The 22,450-nt window shown below is 42.0% G+C and overlaps 1 protein-coding gene across 3 annotated transcripts in view; it reads right to left on the bottom strand.

Moving 5' to 3' along the window:
• SLC7A2 (solute carrier family 7 member 2) overlaps positions 1 to 22,450 on the bottom strand; it is a 58,477-nt gene that overhangs the window by 7,718 nt on the left and 28,309 nt on the right. The window contains exons 1-10 of one of the 3 annotated variants that reach the window (XM_045286622.1): positions 19,303 to 19,324; positions 15,853 to 16,243; positions 15,271 to 15,426; positions 10,294 to 10,459; positions 9,767 to 9,900; positions 8,614 to 8,836; positions 7,021 to 7,160; positions 3,838 to 3,940; positions 1,114 to 1,319; positions 213 to 379 (exon numbers count right to left, since the gene is read on the bottom strand). In XM_045286622.1, the coding sequence (XP_045142557.1) occupies positions 213 to 379; positions 1,114 to 1,319; positions 3,838 to 3,940; positions 7,021 to 7,160; positions 8,614 to 8,836; positions 9,767 to 9,900; positions 10,294 to 10,459; positions 15,271 to 15,426; positions 15,853 to 16,228 (1,671 nt within the window). In that variant the 5' untranslated portion in view covers positions 16,229 to 16,243; positions 19,303 to 19,324. Of the gene's footprint in view, positions 1 to 212; positions 380 to 1,113; positions 1,320 to 3,837; positions 3,941 to 6,645; positions 6,783 to 7,020; positions 7,161 to 8,613; positions 8,837 to 9,766; positions 9,901 to 10,293; positions 10,460 to 15,270; positions 15,427 to 15,852; positions 16,244 to 19,302; positions 19,325 to 22,450 lie in introns of those variants that run through there. The other 2 variants (XM_030884589.2, XM_004696167.2) reach the window with 2 other exon arrangements.

The following is a 22,450-nucleotide window of genomic DNA, read 5'->3' as shown; positions in this document are numbered from 1 at the left end:
GAAGCTGTCTACACCCGTAAAAATGTAGGGCCTCAGAAACCCAAAGGAGCAGTTCATCTGTCTTCTAGCGTCGCTCTGGGTTAAAATTGACTTGACGGCAGTGGGTTTTTAAATTTTTGTGTAGATTCCTTGATCAGAAACACCTGACAAAAACGCATGGTGAGAGAAACTGCGCCTTATGATTCATGCAGTCTAGCCCTTACTGTACTTACCATAAAGGCTACCTTCTGCTGGTTCTGGGGCTGCCTCCAAATGGTGAGGATGATGGCGATGCAGAGAACAAGCAGCACCGCCAGGAGAGCAACGCTCCAGGCCTCCCTGCGGGCGATGGCCTCCACTCCGTAGGTGGTCAGGATGCTCAGGCCCAAGACCAGAAACGCTGGGAAAAACAAAGCCGGCGCGCACACGTTTCACTCCAATTCCTCACTTCAAACAGTACGCTGTGATGAGGCAAAGACCTGTACAAAGACTCTTCCCTTCGTGCGTCTTCCGTTTCATTATGGGAAGAGACGGCTGACTTCACCCTCACTTCTTCATTCCTGTCTCCTCCCAGGGGAGTCTCACCTCTCTAAGCACGGCCATGGGGCTTAAGCTGAGTCTCACCTCTCTAAGCATGGCCATGGGGCTTAAGCTGCCACCCAGGGCTTCCTCTGCTGTTTAGGTCTTGCTGTGGATGAACTGTGCACCCCAAATACATATTGGGATCTTAGCCCCTACACCTAGGTGTGGGGGAATCCTGTTTGGAAACAGGGCCTTCTTGGTTATGTTATCACATCTTTATTAGCAGGGTATGTGCTAAACCTAAGCACTTCTGGCTTATCAGGAGTAGCATAGGCAGAGACAAATGCACAACTTTTGCTGACAGTGGAAGATCCTTGAGGAACTGACAACTAGGGTCGAAGAAAACAGAGAAACAAGGATCTTTCCCAGAGAAGACAGAGAGAGGTTGTTTTAGAATTGGTACCCTGAGGACTTGAAAAAATTCCTTTGTTCTTTCAAGGCACCCCGGCAGCTCGAGCGAACAGAGACTGCCACCACCACCTTTCACCTCATACCTGCTCCGCCTTCGCACAGGAACCAGACTTCCCAGTGCAGGCGGTGCAGAGGACTTACCCAGTAATCCGACCAGGATGCTCACGAGAGAAGCTGACACCGATGTGGGCTGAGGGGAGGGTTTGATGAGGAGCCTAAGGCTGAAGCCCTGGCCCTGCAGCATGGTGACCTGGGACCCGCTCTTGGAGGCTGGGCTGGCACACGACTGTAGAGCTTCTTTCTCAGGAGAATATTTGGGTTGCTGATAGGACAAGCCAGGCTGGTACCTGTCCCCAAAGAAAACACCTGTGTCTTTATTCCTATGTCGACACTTGGCCAAAATGAAATAGGCACCTGTTAAACAAACACTCTGAAGCTTAGATGAGCAGTTTGGGGAGGCTGTGAGATCATGTTCACAGGGATGGAATTAGAGTGCAAGTAATGAGGATGTTGCTACAACTCAAGGATGTTGCAACCAAATGCCATGAAGCCATAGGTGTACAAACAGTGGAACGGGCATCTATTCTGTTGTGTACACTTTCACTGAACACACATAAAACAAAACAGTACTTGAAGGCAAAAAAGAAATGTAATCTAAAATTGTAAATAAAACACCTAAGGCTTTTATTTCCACTTTCCACAAAGTCTTTGAAGCCCCCTCCCCATACCCCATGCTGCCTGACCTCATGCCTGAATGGGCGAGGCTCGGTCACAGGCTCCATAAAATACCTGTAGCAACTCGGAATTTCCCGAGAGCCACTTCACTAGAAGATTATGTAGTTAGACACAAAGGGAAGCTAGCTCTGTTAACCTTAAAATGATTACTCGGAAAGTATCTGTGTCCAAAGGAAATGTAGTTAACCAAAACAGTCAGAAAACTCTGGTCAAACATCAGCTAGAGAACAAAGGAAAAATCCCCTGTTTGGCAAACAAAGGCCTCATCACAACCTGTCTCTCCGCCGCATCTCTTCAACTTCCCAACCTGATTCTTCTAGGTAAACCCCAGCCATGCACGGCGTTTCCCTTTTTGCTCTGCCCACCTCTTTTACACCTGTGTTACCCCTACGGTGTGCCCTGAATCCTCTCAGTGTGGCCTGTCTCCCCTTTGAGCTCCCGTACTATTTATTTTTGGAACAGCATTTTCCTCCGCATATAGAAGAAAAATGCTCCCTGAAAAGAAAAAGGAAAAAACAAACAAACCACGAAAGTATAAAGAAAATTACAATCATCCATTCCCAGAGTTAATCACTATCAGTATTTTGGTGAAATTTGATAAAATTTCATGCAGGTATCTAAGAATATGTACATATAGACACATATAGTCATATGAATACATACAGCCACACACACACACAGTAGCACAATGGTTAAGCTCTCAGTTCTAAATGACAGGTTGGAGGTTCAAACCTACCAGCCAATCCGCAGAGAAAAGACCTGATACACTATTCCTGTAAAGATTTCAGTCTAGGAAAGCATATGGAGCAGGTCTACTCTGTCATAAGACTGTTACGAGTTAAGAGTCCATTCGACACAGTAACAACAATCCAAGTACACACACACAACCCCAGACCGACATCAAAATCCACACATGCTGACTCCTTTCCATAAAATGGGATAGTATTTGTGTGTAATTTGTGCACCTCATCCTCATATATGGTATTTTAAATCATCTCTAGCTTATTTGTATTACCTAGCACAATGGAAACACTATGTACACAGCCTCTTTCACTCTCTCTTAGCCTTTCTCTGAGGGATGGATTTGGCCACTTAATTGCTTGTTAAGGGCCTTGTTTTACACAGAAACAAAGGATGCACACAGCACAAATTGCAAACCAACATCCCAAAGGAAACGTTGCTCAAGTGAGTGCTGGGGAGAGACAGGAGGTGCAGGAGCCACAGCACTTCATTCACGTAAATTCAGGGGAGGGCTCAGTGCCTGGCACATTTAAATTTTCACTTTCTGAAAAATGTTTTCCCAAGTAGCTGCAGTCTGTGGTTGTTTGAACTGATAGCTCTTAAAACCATGGATATGGTTGTCTGACCATGGTTTTCCATATAAACTGCTGAGGCATTGTTTAAATAAACTCAAATGTGTATGTAGTTTTACAATCTCAAATTGATACATTTCCCCATGCAATTTAATGTCATTTTATTTGTTGTGTAAGAATCCACTGAATCAACACATCCTCATTTATTTACTCACGAGTAAAGTCAGGTGAGTTCAGTATTTTCACTATTTGTAAATCGCCTTTCCATATTTCTCTGTCCACCTCTCTGATTACATCTTTATTAAAAAAAGCTTAGCACTTCAATTATTAGTACAAAATGCATGAGTATTTATAAGTATCTTTATACATTGTGAGGGAGCTCTGGTGGCATAGTGGTTAGGAGTTGGGCTGCCAAGTGCAAGGTCAGCTATTCAAAACCACAATCCGCTCTGTGGAAGAAAGATGAGGCTTTCTACTCCCATAAAGAGTTACCATCGCATAAACTCACAGGGTACAGTACTACCCTATCCTTTAAGATTGCTAGGAATCATAATCGACTCAATGGGAGTGACTTTATACACTGTGACAATAGGTCTTCTACACAAATCGGCTAACCTATCACTCGCCAATTAAATTATATCTGATTCTTTGCTGAGGTCGAGTTCAGACTAGTAGTCCAGGACTGTACATAGACTGTAGCTCCTATGAGATTGCTAAGCTCCTTGAAAGTGAGGGCGGTGAGCCCTGCGTTTCGGCACTCCCTATGTCCCACAGGCCAGACACTCTTCAGAACCACCTTTCAACCCGGAGAGCTCACCTGAGGATGAGGACACAGGCTGCAACCAGAGAGTAGGCCAGAAGAGTACCAATGGACATCATGTCCACGAGAGCCTTCAAGTCAAACAGAAACGCCATCACAGCTATGGGGCACAAAAAGGAAAGGTGAAAAGAGACCAGTGAGAAAATCCGATTCAGGAAATAGCTTCCAAGTTAGCGCCAAATGAGTGACACTTTGTTTTAGTACCAATGGTGACCTGTCAGGTACAAAACCTATCTACTCGGAACACTTAAATAGGCATCAAAAGAGTGAAAAGATTTCATTTGAATTCCCCAAATAGTTGACCCTATCTATGATAGTAAATAGATAACACCCATTTTACATTTATATGGCGCTTCAGACCTCTCAGCAAACCTTATATGTCTACGATCATATTTTATCTTCTACTGGATAAGCCAATGGATAAGGAGGGATTAGATTCAGCTACATGAAAAGCCTGGTATTCATAGAGTTTTGACATTAAAAAACAAACCAGCAATTCCATACAATTTGATTTATTGTGACTACTATCCTCATCTTACGAGTCAGACTTAAGTTATTACAAGGTAGAGGCAATGTTCCACTAAACCAACAACCCTGTAGCTTTTAGTACAATATCATATTTCTTTAAATACACCCCATACCTCATCCTACAAGCTTCTCATTGCTAATATACACATTAAAAAAAAAATTACTGTCATCAGGCCAAATCTGACTCATGGTGACCCTATAGGACAGGGCAAAACTGTCCCTGTGGGTTTCCAATCTGTAACTCTTCCCCCACCCCCCAATCTGTAACTATTTATGGGAGTAGAAAGCTTCCTGGTTCTTCTGAGGACCTGGCTGGTAGTTTCGAACTGCTGACCTTGTAGCCCAATGCGTAACCATTCTATCACCTGGCTCCTTAATACATTACATTAATGTGTTTTCAATGTTTTGTGAGAATCACCAAGAAACAAACTCAATGCTATCAAGTCAATTCTGACTCATAGTGACCCTATAGGACAGGGTAGAATTGCCCTTCTGTGTCCCCGAGACTGTAACTCTCAATGGGGGTAAAAAGCCTCATCTTTCTCCCGTGAGAACCGCAGGTAGTGAAAACAGGATACAAGTTCTCTGATTTCATTTATAAACCAACAAAGCAGTGTGTGAGGGAAAGTAGCAAATCATAAAAATTTATTTTTAGGACATTTGAAAGAAAGCCTGTTATAATGATCTTATTCTGATTATTTAATATCTGATTGATTATAATACCAAATTAAATTCTTTCTAAATGAAGATACCTTAAAAATGACAAGAACAAAATGCTAACAAATTAAGAGTATTATTGGATAAATTTATTAGAAGAAAAAAAATTATGGAGAAAATGTTTGATCTTTTGTCTAGAAAAACTCAAACCCTATTTCCATTATCATAAAGCACTCACTATTTTAGTAATAAAGTAGGCCCTAGATCAGGGGTCCTCAAACTTTTTAAACAGGGGGCCACCTCATTGTCCCTCAGACCCATTGGAGGGCCAGACTATAGTTTTTTTAAAAAAAACTGAACGAATTCCTATGCACACTGCACATATCTTATTTTGAAGTAAAAAAACAAATGGGGCAAAAACACCTGGTGGCCGGATAGATGTCCTTGGTGGGCCGCGTGTGGCCCACGGGCCGTAGTTTGAGAATGCCTGCCCTAGATTATGGAAGGCAATTTGCTTTCTACAGGGATGGAAACTAAAGCCCTGAAAAGATAAATGACTTGCCTTTTCTAAATTTGCTAAAGGGTCAAATTTACTATAAAAATTTCACAAAATCAGGATGTGAAGGCAAATACTTTCTCATCCTGCAAAAATCCAACTTCATATATAACTAAATGTTAGATTAAGTATTAACTAGCCTATTTTCCCAACAATTCAAATCCTTAACCCAATGATCACTTTGGTCTAAACTTCAACCAACAAGACCATTTTATCTATGATGCTTGCCGAGGTCCTTCTCATCCTGCCAAACACAGAGCCCTTAAGGCCACGTTCTTCTCTATCTATAAAATACCTTTGCAAATTTCAGCCCAGAATATGATTCTGGTCAAGATACTACACATAAAATTATGACATGCCATAATTTCCTGAACGCTTACTTCAGTACTGAAACACCTGAAAGGGAAAACAGCCTTGAAGGAGTATCTCAGAGGATCTGAGTGTTGCTAAGTCTGAGAGAACCAGGATGTCCCAGGACACCCATGTTTGAGGGCAGTGACTGGCATGACCAAGAACACCTTGTCCCTGGCATTCTTATGCTCACTGAGAATGGGCACAGCTGAGGGGCTCTGTTCTGAAAAATCTAGCTGAAAAGAAAATCCTATGGCCCCTTATTGCTATTGCAATATCTTATTTGTATCCTGGACAAAAAAAGAAAAACATGGAATCATCATCTTAAATTAACATTTAAAAATTAATGAATTATTCCTTAATTATGATTGTAGGCATCAAGAATATAATGCCACATGTTCGCACATCAATTAATATAGAATTTGATACCTGATGCAGCATGAAGAGCCACTGCAACCCTCTGTACGTTTATTATCACCTCAACAGGTTAAAGTCACGACAGAGTAAAACAAGGCAAAGAGGCAGTGGAGAATGAATTTCAGTGCGCAGCAGCACCACCATTTTCAGTTGTCATCCAGTGTTCATACCCGAATCGACCAGTGATTCCGTCCATAATTTCCATGCACAGAAAGCCGACCCTCTTTTGCTAAGTCCATGCATGAGCACACAATGTTCACGGCCCAAGGTTGAAGAAGCCCGTTTGTAACGCTTACCAGAAATGACCCCTGCTGTCAACGTGGCAGCAACTGGTGACTGCCTCTTACTCACTCTGGCAAGAAATCTAAACAGTAAACCGTCCCGGGCCATGGCAAACAGAATTCGGGGTAAAGGGAACATAGAGCCCAGGAGACTAGAACAGAAAAATTCATAATCCACACGTGAGAGGTTATTCATACTTTAGGAAGCACATACAGGTAAAGATACTGAAGAGCAGAATCTCTGTGAAAAAAAAAAATCAGAACAGAAAGCATTTACCCCAAACACGTATTGACCTTCATGTAAATAACTGACAGCCACCTAATTTCTGTCTTTCACTGTCCTAGGTGGAAAAGATCGCCCTTTTCTTAGAGAAGTTAACTGTCTCTCACCTGCCACAGCACCTGATGATAAAGTAGCAATTACTGGCGTCTTCGTTTTGGAATTGATTTGAGCTAGACATTTGAAAAGCAACCCATCCTCCGCCATAGCATAGATTACACGAGGCATTGGGAAAATGGATCCAAGAAGACTGAATGAAAAGCAAAGACATGCAGAATGGCAAACATATTTTAAGCAAGATGATGTCCAAGAAATGAAACATAATTGAATAAAACTCAGCATAATTGCTTTAGTTATGAAATATCATTATTGTAATGCACCCTGATTGGGTGTTTAATTGTCAATATGCTGGCAATGTTTCTGCTGTGTGCTTACTACGCTTTCACAGAGAGCTGCCCAGCAACATTAGCAGATTAAAAACAATACTGTAAATAATTTGTACAGATTCATGATTATAAATTAAATGAATTAATTAAAGCTTTGGAAAAAACAACCAAAAAACCCAAACCAAACCTATTATTAAAACATTTCTAGCAGCAATATTTCAGAAATTATTATTCTTAAATTGGCATCTAATTAGAAATTAAACCATTATTTCAACAGTCACCCCATTTATTCCAATAATTATATATTTTGCATATTTATTTTACAATTATTTTTCTCTTACCCAGCCTGGTCGTCGATCAAATTAGTAATAATTACCAAGATCGTAAGATAACCAAGATGGAGAAAGGTTACAAAGACATTCAACTTACTGTAAATTAAGTGACCACGATGAAAAATTATTAACAGTGAAGTTTAGAAAAATTATTTTTGCTTAATTTGTTTTGAATTACTGGTGTGCTTAGTACTTCCACACATGACTTAATTATGACAACAGCCATTGAGAAGAAGGAGATTGCATTTTTAAAACCCCACCTTCCTTCCTTCTTACGTAGGTAGTGCTTGGCCACAGATGGATCTTTGTCTACCTCTTCTAAAACCCAGGTCTAATGGATCTTCACAGGTCAGCCTTTTGAGACTATTTGAAGCTATTCAAAATAAACCTCAGACTAACCAATGGCTGAAAACCCAGTAAAACTTCTAATTGATAACAGAATTAAATTAAGTCACTTAATAATTTAAAGAGATAATGGGTTTTAATATTTGTTTACTAATTATTTATGCAATATTTTCAATAGAAAATTAAAAAAAAAATTAAGCTGTGCAGAATTATATCAAGATCCGTCCCTCCCCTTCTTTTGCAGACCTTCAGAAAATGTTCAGTTTAAAATATTCATGATTCAGGTAAAGAGATGGGCTGTCGCATGACTAAAAAAAAGTATCTTATTTATATCATGAAATGCTTAAGAAACCTGAGGAGAGTCTTAAATATAAAAAAAAAACAACTTTCACGAATCTGAACACTTGGTGTTGACCACCCTTCTCTTTCCACGAAGATATGGCGTGAATTTTTCAGTGCTAAGAGGGGAAGTCACAGTGCTTCAAAATAAGAACACATGCTGTTAAACAATGCCACAACACAGAGCTTCCACTTACACCAACTCAAGTTTACTTTAAGATAGGTCCGAACAATACGAAAGCTTTCTGTAGACACTGACCAGGCGTACAGCAGCCCCTGGCCAGAAGATAATGCTGCTTACCTCGTGGACAGAGCACAGAGGGAGCCTGCCGCAACAACATATTTGGCAGGGCCCCACCTCACATATTCAAATGCTACAGGAAGGGGGCTCTTTTCATCGAGGAGGTAGTATGGCATCATGAGTGTTAAAGCTGCTGAGACCCCAAAGTAGGCCATAAAGCAAACAAGTAGAGAAGTCACAATCCCAATAGGTATTGCTTTCTGGGGGTTCCGGACTTCTTCACCTATGGAGAAATAAAAGATGTGCACCTTTAACGCAGAACACACGGGGAAGGTATTTATTTTCTACCTGATTCTTCCTCCCTCCATAGTAAGCAATATGCTGCTTTTCTCCCTTCCCTTAGCTGAATTCATCCATTCTACATGAAAGACATGTCCTTTGTTTGAGGGAACTTTGCTGTTACATAAAAGATCCATTTCCCAGAGGGAGGGGCACAAGGAAAAGTCATGCCAGGCAACTTCCTGTCTCCAGAAAGAAGGACCTGGCACACCGGCCCTATGAGCTACTTATGGACAGAACAGCAGCCCTAATCCCCTGGGCACTGGTTTCCCCAGAGCTTAAATGACTGGCTTGGCACTGGCACTCAGCAGGCTCTAATAGGCTTCAATAAACTACCAGTGTGTCTATTTATATTAATCTCTAGTAGCAATTTAAAAAGTATACTTTGGACTGTTTAAAATAAGATTTGCCATGTAATGATATGAACCCAGAAGAAAGACCTGAGAGTAATTCTGACATAATTATTATAGTATATGGGATAACTCATTCTGTCCACACACACTCCCCTCAAGTCCCCAGCCCCCCTAAGACCCCAAATCTACTGGCAACAAGGTGATTCCAGCTCATGGTGACCTTCCAGGGTAGAGAAGAGCTTCTTCTCTGGATTTCCAATGTAGTCTATCTTTACAGTAGAAGGCCTCACCCCTCCCTCCCACTGAGCAACGGGTGGTTTTGAATTGCTGATCTTGTGATTTGCAGCCCAACATGTAAACCACTGCCTCACCAGGGCTCCTCATATAGGATGAAGAAAATGGAAACAATGATTCACACAATAAATTCGGTTTTCTTCAACCCTCTGCTTTTCTTCAACCCCAGGGCACTCTTGGTAAAGGCACACTTATCCCAACACAGAGAGCCAGGAATCTGCTCTTACCAGTTGTTGCAATGCAATCAAATCCCACAAAGGCGTAAAAGCAGGTCGCAGCACCAGCCAAAGTCCCTGCCAAGCCGTAAGGCATGAAGCCGCCAACTCCGTAGCTACTTGTTCCATTTTCAGAAGGTGGCTCGCTGAGGAAGGGAACAAACACTTCAGAAAGTTATTTTCCTATCAGATGGCTTCTCCTAGGAATACACTTCAGATGACTTCCTTGGGAAGCGGTTCTATTTGTGAGCTCTTTGAAACTGCCACCGACAAAGCTGACACCGCTGTTATTGTAAGAGGCCCTCCTTGTGGAAATTGATATGGCAGCCCCGGGAAAGGAAAGCCATCTCTACACTTGTATGTTTGGTGGGGAGCAAGGGCAGAAGAGTCTGTGGCTAAAACTAAGCCTCTCAGAAAAGTGTCTGAAACAAAAATGCTTGAGAATCCTTGTTCTAGAGACAAATGTTCACATATGTATAAAACAAAAAGCAAGCAAATTAGAAAACTATAATTAAACAAGAAGGTCTTTTTTTTTTTACCTGGTAGTTGCTGAAATATTTTTGAGAAACTCTTCACTTATCTTCCAGTTTGCCACATTGCCTGTCACAAAGCCAGCAACCATGACAAAAAGCAGTACCAGGATATTAATGGCTGTGAAGACTTTATTCACCCAAGCAGACTCTTTAACTCCAAAAGATAAAAGACCTGTGGGAGGGGGGAAAAGGACATTCTAATTTAGCTTTAAGAACCCAAACCAAACGTGTTGCCTCGGTGCCCTACAAGACAGAGTAGAATCCTAAGACTTCCACGACTACCACCTCTGCTGGTGGCAACTTCTCCAGGAGAGAGGGTGGTGGGCTCCAACCACCACGCTTCCAGTTAGCAACTGGGAGTGTAACTGCTCTGTCACCAGGGCTCCTTGCTTTAGGAAAGGCAATGGCACTTCGGGCGTGAAGATATGATTATGTGATCCATTTAATAGTGGCCTCATTTTAAACAATGTCTTCTGGACACCACGAGCTTGATGCCAGACATCAGATCACACCCACATGGGATCACTTTGGCTATTCCTAATAAAGGTACACAAAGTGACACTTCATTTCAATGTGATGCTGTTTTTAAAAAGCCATTTTAAAATTAATGGTTGCTAAATTTTTGAATGAAAAAACTCAACCATACATCTGCCCGACGTTTACTTTTCATATAAAAAGAAAAGAATTCTTTGAGTGTGCCGTCAAAACTGAACTTTACTACACTCATTGTACATTCCAGTCCCTAGGTGGCGCAGTCCCTTGGTGCTTGGCTGCGGACCTAGAGGCTGGTGGCTGCAACCTCTGGAAGCAGAGGCCTGGAGATGTGCGTCTGCACAGACTGAGGCCAGAAAGCACCTGACAAAACAAGCAAACAACATCCCAAACCCACAGCCGTTCTCCACGGTAAAGTGGGGGGTTGCCAGAATTCACTCCGGGGCAACCATTGTGGATTTGACTTGATATGCGGACAATCTAGGCAATCAATTTTTACAGCCAAGAAAGTTGAAGATACAGCAAAGTTAACAAAAAATAAGACGAGCATCAGAATTTTGCATTTGCAAAACCCCACACTTGCTTTCATGTCAACAAATAAACCTCATGTTTAATCTTCTACTATACGGTAGTAGTGTATCTGAATCAAGAGAGCGGGGTGGGTGGGGGGAGTGTTTACGCACAGTGGTTCAGCACCGGGGCCCAGGTCTTGCACAGCGGGAGACAGGGAAGCCCATGCCTGTACAGATCCCAGCCTTGGAGACCCAGCCCGCTCTGTCCTACCCAGGGCCCCCCTGCGGTGGCATCATCTCAATAGCAAGAGGTTTTTCTCTGTTTTGCTTTTTAATACTTTAATCTCTTATTTATACACTAGTAGGTCACTAAGTATTTTTACAACTATAAATAGTACTGATATAATCATCCTTTTAGAAACCTCTTTGCACACTTTCTAAGTATTTCTTCACAACAATTTTGAATGAGGTGATATTATGTCAAAGGATAAGCATGCTTTATAAAAGGATTTTGGTTTGTATTGCCAAAATATTCTCCACAACGTTTGGTCCAATATAAATAATGCATTTCCCTACTGGTGTGTTCTTGCTCCTGTTCATATTTAAGAGTCATTAATGCACTAATGGTATAAACTCTGCTTAAATGCTTTTTCCAGTTTATAATTTGCTTTTAACCTCGTTGGTTACTTATGTAGGAAACTTTTAAGAATTGTATGAATCTGATCTACAATTTTTCTTTTAAGTTTCTACCCTTAGGAGGATTTTGCTTAACGTTAATCCTGTAACACTGATCTTTGTTTCCTTCTACTTCTTTCATGATTATATATTTTTTCATATTTGTGCCTTAACCCATCTAATATAAAATGTGAATTATGGACCCAAGAGTTTGTTTTTTACAAGTGGAAAAAGTATGAAAGGATTATGGCATACAATACATATATTTACTTGCTTATTCCCGAGTCTAGGGTCGCTGAGAGTTATGGCAGTGAGCTTGGTTTTGTTTTTGCTTCAGAACAAAAAGCCAGTTGCAAGTGAGTCAATTCCAACTCCCAGTGACCCTGCAGGGCAGAGCAGAACTGCCTCTGCGGGTTTCCAAGGCTGTGAATCATTATGGGAGCAGACGACAACACCATGCTCCCACGGAGCCACCACCACATTGTACATTTCCCAATACCCCACGTGTACCCCCACTTCTAAAGTCTACTTATACAGCGCGGCCCCATTTGTGAGCGTTTGCTTACTCCAATTCACTTTTAGGAAAGACTACACTGGTATCTACTTTCACTCCCCAAAAGAAATCTTGAGAGGATTTTCACTTTTACAAAAATAAGGCGAAAACAGCATTTCATGTTTGTTTGCAGTGAGATGTTACGAAGGAAGCACAAACCCTCAGCAGCCAGAGTGGTGTCCCCAGCCCTCCTCACGCAGCAGCATGAGCCAAATGCTCTTTCCAAACGCCTCCATCCTTCCTGAAAGACTCATCCAGTCCAAGGCTTGGTGATGGATAGATGAATCTTGAGAGCTCATCCTTAACTTATCCTCTGTACACTTAACAGTAGGACTCATACCTCGGCACACACAGTAGAGAAGCCTGGCCCTTCAGCCCGGCCCCAGTGCCTTGTAGCTAGCCTACGAGGGGTCACCAGCTCTTCTGAGCCTTCACTCTTCCTGAGTCTGCTCAGTGGAGCTACCGTGTGTATATGATTTCTACTCTACAGAGGTTGTGCATTTCTCACATCTCTCCTACTTTTACTGTGATTTGGTGTTATTTTAGGTCTGTGTGTTTGATATGATTTGTTAGGTTAATTGGACGTACAGGAATTAATATAAATTAATGGTCATTGCACCTGCACCCTCTGTCATTTCAGTTTACAAAGGTTTCACAAGAACACCCTACTCTCAGTGGAGAAGCCCTGCCTTCCCTTGCATGGTTTCAGTTGACAAGGCATTTGGCATTATGTAGGCCTAGATATATTTTTGTTGTTGTTAGCTAATGTCAGGACAAGCCCTGACACTAGGCAACCTCCTCTGTGACTGAGTAAACTTCTCCAAAGGGTGGGTTTCCTTGGCTGTAATCTTGGCAGAAGCAATCCACAGGGCCACGAAATAGAGCAGCTAGGTGGGTTTGAACCAATAACCTTTGAGTTAGCAGCCAATCAAACCTGCGCAGCTCGGTTTATACTTAAAGGAAAGACAGGACAGTGAACGAATCAAATAAATGAAGCAGGCCAAGCCTGGAGTCCTGCCATGGATTATGATTTTAATTGTGGCATAGCTACATGCTTCTCAACATTTAAAGATCAAAGCTGAACATTTTAGGATTGTTGAAGCCACTCCTAAATAAAACAGAATGTGAACAATGTAATAGTGGTGCACTGCCATCGAGTTGATTCTGACTCTTAGTAACCCTTTAAGACAGAGTAGAACTGCTCCTGTGGGATTTTGAGACGGTAATTTTTTGTGGAAGCAGAGAGCCTCATTTTCCTCCCAGGGAGCAGCTAGAGATTTCAAACTGCTGGCATTGTGATTTGCAGCCCAACCCGTAACCGCTACACCAAGATTAGCCAGGCAGTTCAAAAACCAACAAAAAAGGAATGACTCTTAAGATCTCAAAAATCAATGAATTATTTCCTGATATCGGAGGGAAAATGCACAATATTTTGGACTTAAAGATTTTTTTGTTTGGGTCCCTACCCTAATTATATATATATATTTACCCTAATTCTTATGTGAAAGAATTAATTCATGGACTTTTATAAAAGTAGAGTTACTTTTAGGGGAGCTGATATCAAAGAGGTCAAGAAGAAAAGGGTTTTGAAACTGATAGTGGCAGCAATGATGCCTGATCTAATTGAATTCCGGATTGTGATGACATCTGTCAAAGCTCCCCATAAAATGATTTTTTAAAGCTACTTTTTAAGTTATATAATTATGCCCATGGACATTTTATCATAGAAAGGAATTTCTACATATCTCTGTCATCAAGGGAGAAAGCAGTTAGAGATAAGGATGCACAGGAAAACAAGAGGCAGGTTACTGGGGCGATAGCTCATCCACTAGGAGATGGACCAGCCAGGACTTCATTCTCAGGGCAAGGGCAAGTCACTGATGGGTCAAGCAGGAGCACAGGGAGGGATGGCAATCAAAACAGAAAGTGGTCAAATACTGACAGCAACCAAGAGAAGGGGCAGCAGGGACAAGTGCCTACAGAGCTATAATGGCTACGAAAAAGCACTTAGTTGTGTATCAAGCAGAAAGCCTCAAGGAGGTGAGCCTGCCATACTCCTTTCATAATGGAGCAAACAGAGTCGTGGGAAGGTTAAAGCACTCAGAGATCACAATGTCAGGAAGCGGGAGAGGAGGACTGAAAATCTGTTTGTTTTTTTTTTCTGTTTTTCTTGTGCTCTGCTGGAACCACTAGGCTGCAATACTGATAAAAGCTGAAAAGTCCCAGGATCAAGTATGTTTACAGTCTACAGAATGTCTATAATGGGAACAATGGGTGGTTTGAATCGGCTTCCTCTGCAGTCAGATGTCTACAATTATATAGACACAGCCATGAAGGCATGAATGGAAAAATAAGATTGCTTCTAGAACTCATACGTGTTTTCAACATGCCGAGCGATAGCTAACAAGCTGAAACAATGCCCTCAAATTGTCCACTCTTCATTAGTGACACTGTGATGCCTCTGATCAGCATCGCACGACTGATGTGTCTCATGCTAGACGGTCGGGTATCCCAGCTACCAAGTACTCAGACGTGTTTGGGGCTTTTTCCTTCTTCTTTCCACACAATTTAGATTAATTCTGAAACACGCTTATACTAAGACAAGTATCCAGACAAAAATAAAGCCCACAGGTCTGCAATAACCACCCATAAATCTTAGTTAATCCCAAGCCCGAATTCAGTGGTGACCTATGTCCCTAGGGCAGTCACGTTGGGTCATTATGAGGAAAAGCATACTTTACTCTTTTGTACCTGCTAGCAGCAGGATGAGGCACACGGCAAAAAAGTCTGGGTATTCCGCGAGGCCGGTGTAATTCATTTTGAAGTAGGTTCTGAAGAACTGGCCAATCTGTTTGCTAAGAAGTTCATCAAAGGTGCCACTCCAGGCTCTTGCGACACTGGACGTACCTGTCCCAAACAAAACAACATTGAAAGAACATGAGGTGAACGGCAGGAAATGAACCCCGAAGTGCTGGCTACTCTCTTCTCGGACAAACACGGGTCAGTTCGCACACACCTGAAATGTTTGAACACAGTATAAGGATCATTTTATAATTAGACAACAGGGATCTAGTTAACCATACCTTTGGCATCAGATAGATTTAGTTGCAGTGAAAACAACAACAACAAAACCAGGTTAACAAACTCAGTAAGGGGTGTACTCAGTAATTGTGAGATTAGGAGGCAAGATTTCAGAGAGGAGAAAACAACACAGACCCACAAGGGGGTCAAGTAAGTAACTTGAGGCGACGCGGCACTGACCAGTGGTGACTGGAGCTGACGCAGCCGCTCTTTCTACCATCTCACACAACTGAGGCTGGTTTTGAAACCTACCTATCACATACGACAGAATGAGATTCCAGCCAGTGATGAAGGCCCACAGCTCTCCCACGGTCACATATGTGTATAAATAAGCAGACCCAGTCTTGGGAACTCGGGCCCCGAATTCAGCATAGCAAAGGCCTGCCATCACAGAAGCCAGGGCAGCAATGAGGAAGGACACGACAATACTTGGGCCAGAATCCGACTTGGCAACTTCCCCAGCCAGGACGTAAACCCCAGCACCGAGGGTGCTCCCAACACCCAGGGCAATGAGGTCCATGGTGGATAAGCAGCGGCATAATTTGGAATCCTCTAGACTGTCCTGAGTGATGACTTTTCTCCGGATCAGACACCGAGCAAAGGACAGGGCTGCTCTGCAGGGAATCATTCTGAAGAGCTCCACCTGTGGAAGAGAAGCGAGCAGGTTAGAAGCTGCAGTTGGCACCATCGTCCTTCTTCACTCGAGCTTCCCAGCACTAAAAATTAGGGCAGCTGTTTTCTCTCCTAGTTAGCAGAGGTGTGGCTCGGCGCAATCAGGAGGAGGGTTCAATAAGCCGGAGCTGTGGATTTCCTGCAGCCCACTCATCCATGCCTCTAGGGAGGCGTCTCCAGGTTACACATGAGATCGGGTCCTAAGTCATCAAATGGGCTTTCTAGGTGAGCCAGGACAAGTAGATAGGGTTCTTTTTCAGCTTTGCTTTAGTGCAAGAAAGGTACCTTGATGATGCCGGATGGTATACTAGTTACTCGTTGGGCTGTGTTCCTCTAAGTCAGTAGTTCAAAACCACCAGCCACACCACACCTCAGGAGACAGGTGAGGCTGCTTTGTATTCTTCTGAAGAGTTAGTCTCAGAAACGCACAGGGGCAGTTCTATCCTGCCCTTCAGGGTCACCATGAGTCAAAAAAGACTCAAGGGGAGTGAGTTTGGTTGGGGTTTGGGTCTGAGTGCAGGAAAAGGCTCAAAGCCTTACCCATGATATCAAGATATATATATAGCCTGTGGCAAGGGAGGGTGATCACTAGGAAGACATTTCTTTCAACTAGGGGTTGGTTTAGATGTTTCAAATGAGGGCAAATATGCATATATGTAACATTAAAGGACAAGTAGGAGCTGTCCATAAGTCCGACGTACATAACCTGGGCACTGCCTGGATAAGCTACCGCCACAACTGGAGATGATTGAGGGGGGTGGACCATTTTTGCCCAAACACTAAGTTGTTTGGATAAAGTACTTCATTTGGGGGTTTATGCCTGTTTTTCTTTCAGTCAGTCATTTAGCTCATCTACTTTTTGGCTGGGCCAAGAGTGTGGTTGGACAGTGCGCTCACCAGATACGGTCTCTAGTCTTATAGGGCTGGTGTAGAACTAACTCACCACCACCAGGTCCATTCCAAGTGACAGTGACCCTGTAGGGCGCAGGGCAGCTGCCCCGGTGGGCCTCTGAGACGGTAACTCTATTAGAGTAGAAAGCGTCTCCTTGTTCTCCCTTGTGGTGGCTGGTAGTTTCCAAGTGCTGCTGACCTTGCACTTGCAGTCTCAGGCAAACGCTGTGCCACCAGCACTCCTTTACGGGGCTTAGACCCCAGCAAAAGACAAAGCATGATTCGTATGTATAACACACGTTGCCACACGGGGAGTTTCTCCATTATCGAATGTGGAGAACCGTTTGAACCTTTTATAGTAAATACGCTTACTAACCAAAACTGCTATTTAACTTTGCTGCCAAGTAAAACTTTGTACTAAAACACACATGATTATTGTATTTAATTAAGATATTTAAGAATAAATAAACTCAAAGTCCAGGCCAAGTATTAGTATGCCGTATAGTCTTTTCTACATGGACAAAATAGGTAGAAAGTTTCCGCTCACCTTGCCACCCTGTCTGCCCACCCCACCCTAATAGTGGACTTTAATTTTATTCTAGTAAGAAAAAAAACATATACATGTAGTAAAACAAAAAAAAGTCTGAAAAACTACCAACAATTATCTTAGGGTGGTTGATTAATGTTCACTTCTTTAAATGCTAACAGTTATTTCACTTTAAAAGTATTACCGTGTATTTTCTAGAATAAGCCGAGTTTTTTTCAGCACATTTTTTATGCTGAAACGGCCCTCCAGTTTTTTTATTTTGTTTTCTTTTTTTAATCACTTTATTGGGCGCTCCTACAACTCTTATCACAATCCATACATACATCCATTGTGTCAAGCACATTTGTACATTTATTGCCATCATCATTTTCAAAACATTTGCTTTCTACTTGAGCCCTTGGTATCAGCTCCTCATTTTTCTCCCCTCCCTCCACCTGCCCCCCACCAAGCCCTCCAGTTTCTTGTGGTAACATTAGGTGCCTCGGCTTATACTGGAGTATATACAGCACATTGCCAACATGTATGTCTAATTTATCTGCAATGATTAAGTACCTCAGGAAACTACACATCTCTAGAGAGCCTTGACTACAGAGACTTGCATTACTCAGCCGAGCAGGGCTGACCAGCCACAGGGGAAGGACGGTCATAGAACGTGCAGCTCAGTCACTCAGGGACATGGAGCGACACCAAAGAGCCATGTCTGCCCCACCTGACCATTTACCTACGCATGCTGAAGGCCATTCCCTTCCATGCCATTAGCTTCATTATCCATACTGTAAATTTGTGAGATGGAATCTTCTCTGAAGAGCGTTTTATGCTATAAAACAAGCCCTTAAACATTTCTCTACCTTCATCTCTATAAAAACTACTCTTAAATTTTGTTTATGAAAAAGAAACAAAACAAAATTCACTTTCTAGACTACATCTCAATGACTTGTTGTTTGTATGAGGAAGAAATGTTTCTGAGATAAAAATAATCCATTTCCACAGCATACCCATTGGACAAAGCTAACTCACTGAAATTTATCCATGTGTCAATATGTAAGTAAGTGCATTTTCTCTACAGCTAATTCAAAGAATCTATAAACATATTCTAAAGAAAAATGAAAGCACACAGTTTTTCAACAATAAAAATAAAGTTTACCCATTGTTAGTATACAACATAGTACCAGATAAAATTCCAAACACGGCACGTTACAAACGCTTTTTGAAAAAACGGATCGCAAAATTTGCAAACACAGGATAGCTCCAATTTTATTCAGCATTCCGAGTTGAAGACCATCACTATTTCTATAGGTCAGGTGTGTATCAATTTCTACCCATCACGAATTTTTAAATGGCCATTATTCACATTAGATATTTAGAAGATAAGGTATGGAAGTGTTCTGCTTAAAGAAAATCAAGAAATGACCAGTTGAAGTTACATAAAGGCCAGTGAGGGGCACTTTGAACTTCCCTGTCACTTAAGAGTTTTTATAAACACAGAAAACCCCACAATGATCAAGAATTAGGGACCTCTACCAATTTACGTTTACATCAAAATGAAACACACCATGTTTAGAAACACAATTGCTGTACACAACGCGACATACCTGCTCCCCCTTTAATAAAACATCCTCGCTTGTAGAGTTAAAGAGAAGGGACCCTGGAAGCAGGCAGAAAAGCTAGGAGGAGTTTAATTTGGGAGGGGTAAGCTTTTATAGGCAGTTTTAGTTCTTTTCTCTGGGACTGTTGTCATGATGTTGCCTGTGGAATTTCTCAAAAAATTAGCATAAAAATGAAAGGGATAAGCAAGCCAACCCAACAAACAAAACCTCCTTTGAATATCTTAAATAGTGAATACTTTTATTATTAACAGCTACCAAAGCTGAGTAAATGAAGGGACTCTGTCTCTTCAGTATAAAATTGAATTTAATGCACTCCACAGTACACAGGAACCAGAAATGTGTACAGAAATGTATGGCTTTAATCAGATAAAATTTAATTCCTACTGCTTCTTTCCTATTAAGGATGGAAAGCACTTGGCCACTCAACATGCATTAGTTTTTCTATGTTGCCCCGAAGAAAAGAGACAAAGATGCCATTTGCCAGGGGTTCGTGTTTTACGTAATAGAAAAGCTTACGTCAGGAAGGCTTTTTAGAATCAGGTTACTCAATGTCCTTTGTGAACAATTTCAACGGTGTTCAACCAAAAGACACACCACAAAATAACCTAATTGTAAAAGTTTATGGCACTAAACAAACTACAAATGGCAGAAAAGGTACTTAAAAATCTATTGGGTCAACTTAATAATTAAAAATAAAAAAATTCAAGCCCTAACAAACCTGCTATACAGGATTTGACAGAAAAAAAGAGAATCCCATACTTCTATCAATGTTTCTATTGTAACACACTGACATGTAGTAGTAAAATGTCAACGTATATCAGTGTTACCATGACCGTTATCTTAGTTTTTTAAACATTTCCCATTTCATGTTTTTAAGGACGAGCTTCTTGTGTGAAATAGTGATGTCATCCTTATTCGTATTTCTGCAGGACGATTTCAACATTATTGGGGGAGGGGGCAGAACCCAGTCCATTCACTTCTGTGCCTTTCCTGGGGTTTTCAGGCTCCCGGTCACTGTCTTAGTCTGAGGCGTTCCGGTGGGTTCCGCACTGGGCTGTGAACCACACGGTCAGCAATTCAAAACCACCAGCAGCTGTGGGGGAGAATGATGAGGTTTTCTGCTCCTCGATTTACAGCATGAGAAGTCCTCAGGGTCCGTCTACTTTGTCCGTAGGGTTATTACTAAGAGTCAGAGAGTTTGGGTGTTTTTGGATTTACTCTAGAAGCGCCTGGAATGTGTTCAGCCACACACAAACCTCCACTAACAGACAAGTGGTGGCTCTGGGGGGAGGTACACAGGCGAGGAAATGAACCTGCATCGCTGGCATAAACAAGCAAGCAAACAAACTCCCTGCCCTTGAGTCAACTCCAACTCCCCGCAACCCTATAGAGGACACAGTACAACTGCCACTGTGGGTTTCCAAGACTGTAACGCTTCCCAGGACTAAAAAACAGGGTGGCTGGTGGTTTCAAACTGCTCATTTGGGAGTCAGAAGCCCCATGCCTACCCACTACACCACCAGGGCTCATCAAAGGGGAGCCCTACTACAGACCCACCTACACCAACACACCTCTCGGAACTCAAGCCTTTATTTCACAATTTCCAAATCCAGCATCAGTTACATATCTATAGCTTTGAAGTTTCACACCAGATTTTCAACTTACATTGTAAGTGAAATCATTTGGCAAGAGGAAAATACAATATGGAAATCTTATTGTAGAATTGTTGACTTTCCTCTCATTATTGTTATCTAAATTTAAGGCATTAACTTTTTCCAGGAGGAAAAAAAAACAACCAGGAGAGTACATGAAAAAGGATAATAAAGTAGAAAAGACAGAAAGTATAACTGTTTAGACTTGGTTATTACGAAACAAACACAAACAACAATTTTCCCTCCCAAAGAGGGAAAAACGCCTTTATTTAAATATATGTGTGTACAAATTTTTTTCACACACTTCACTTAAAACCAAACATATCTTTTCTCCAAACCAACTTTCTGAATGCTTTCAAGAGCTCACTGAAAAAAGAACAAAAAACTCCCCATCAAATTGATTCCAACCTACAGTGACCCTGTAAGACGGGGTAGAACTGTCTCTGTGTTTCCAAGACTGTAATAGGAGTAGGAAGTCTCATGTTTCTGCTGTGGGGAAGCTGGCAGTTTTGAACTGCTGACCTTGTGGACAGCAGCCTAATACACAACCACTTGGCCACCAGGGCCAAGTGTCTTGTTTTCAAAGTCGTTGAATAGGAATGTTGTGCTTCGTTGTTGCTGAGCCCCCGTGTTCCAAGTAGAGCCACTCCATGCGGTTTCAAGGCTGTGGCCTTTCAGTAGCAGATGGCCAGGCCAGGCCAGGCTTGAAAGGGGCCTCTGGGGGAGTTCTAACTCCCAAGCTTTCCATCAGTAAAACCGTAACCATTCGCAACCCCCAAGGATGCCTGGCATACGAATACAGAAACGATTAAAAGTTAAGGACACACTGCATGCCACTATCATAGCAATGCTTAGTATTTTTTGCCCTTTATGTATCAAATCAACACTCCCAGGAAATCAGACTAAATTGTATAATTTCAAACTTTCTGAGAAACCCAGACTTTGATACTCATCTCCCTTGGTTCAATCAATAAACAAATAATATAAAATTCTGCAAAGTGTGCAGTAGCAAGTCCATTTAACTTTAATAATGGTAGAAATACAGCGGGGTAGGATACACATAGTTGCTATTCAAGTATTTATGCAAGAGCATAAAAAAACACTAAAAGTCCGACGGTTCCGATGAGGGAGCAAAGGGAAAATCAAAAGATTAGGTTCAGGAAGCACCTCTGTAACCGCAGCACATCCGCACAGTCAGCTCCGAACTTCTAAGGCCATCGAGACAGATGCACATTTCTGCCCCAAGTGGACTCCTGTTCTCATGAGGTCTCCAGCAATCTTTAGCTAATAAATCTCTCTGAATGCCAGAGGTTACCACCTGTCCCTTCTCCCTAAGAGCTACAAACAGAGGTAATTCTACCCTGGAACCAATCCCCAGATATACACTATTAGGTTAAGAACACCCGGGGATATTATTTCCAAAGTTATTTCACACCCATAACTACTCTCCAACTGTCTACTAATAAAAATCCCTATGTTAT

This window comes from Echinops telfairi, unplaced genomic scaffold (genome assembly GCF_000313985.2).
Source record: "Echinops telfairi isolate 266 unplaced genomic scaffold, ASM31398v2 ScPeMD7_9;HRSCAF=40, whole genome shotgun sequence".
Lineage (NCBI taxonomy): Eukaryota > Metazoa > Chordata > Mammalia > Afrosoricida > Tenrecidae > Echinops > Echinops telfairi.
Note: the sequence above shows the minus strand (reverse complement) of the source record. Positions and strands in the feature narration are given on the sequence as shown.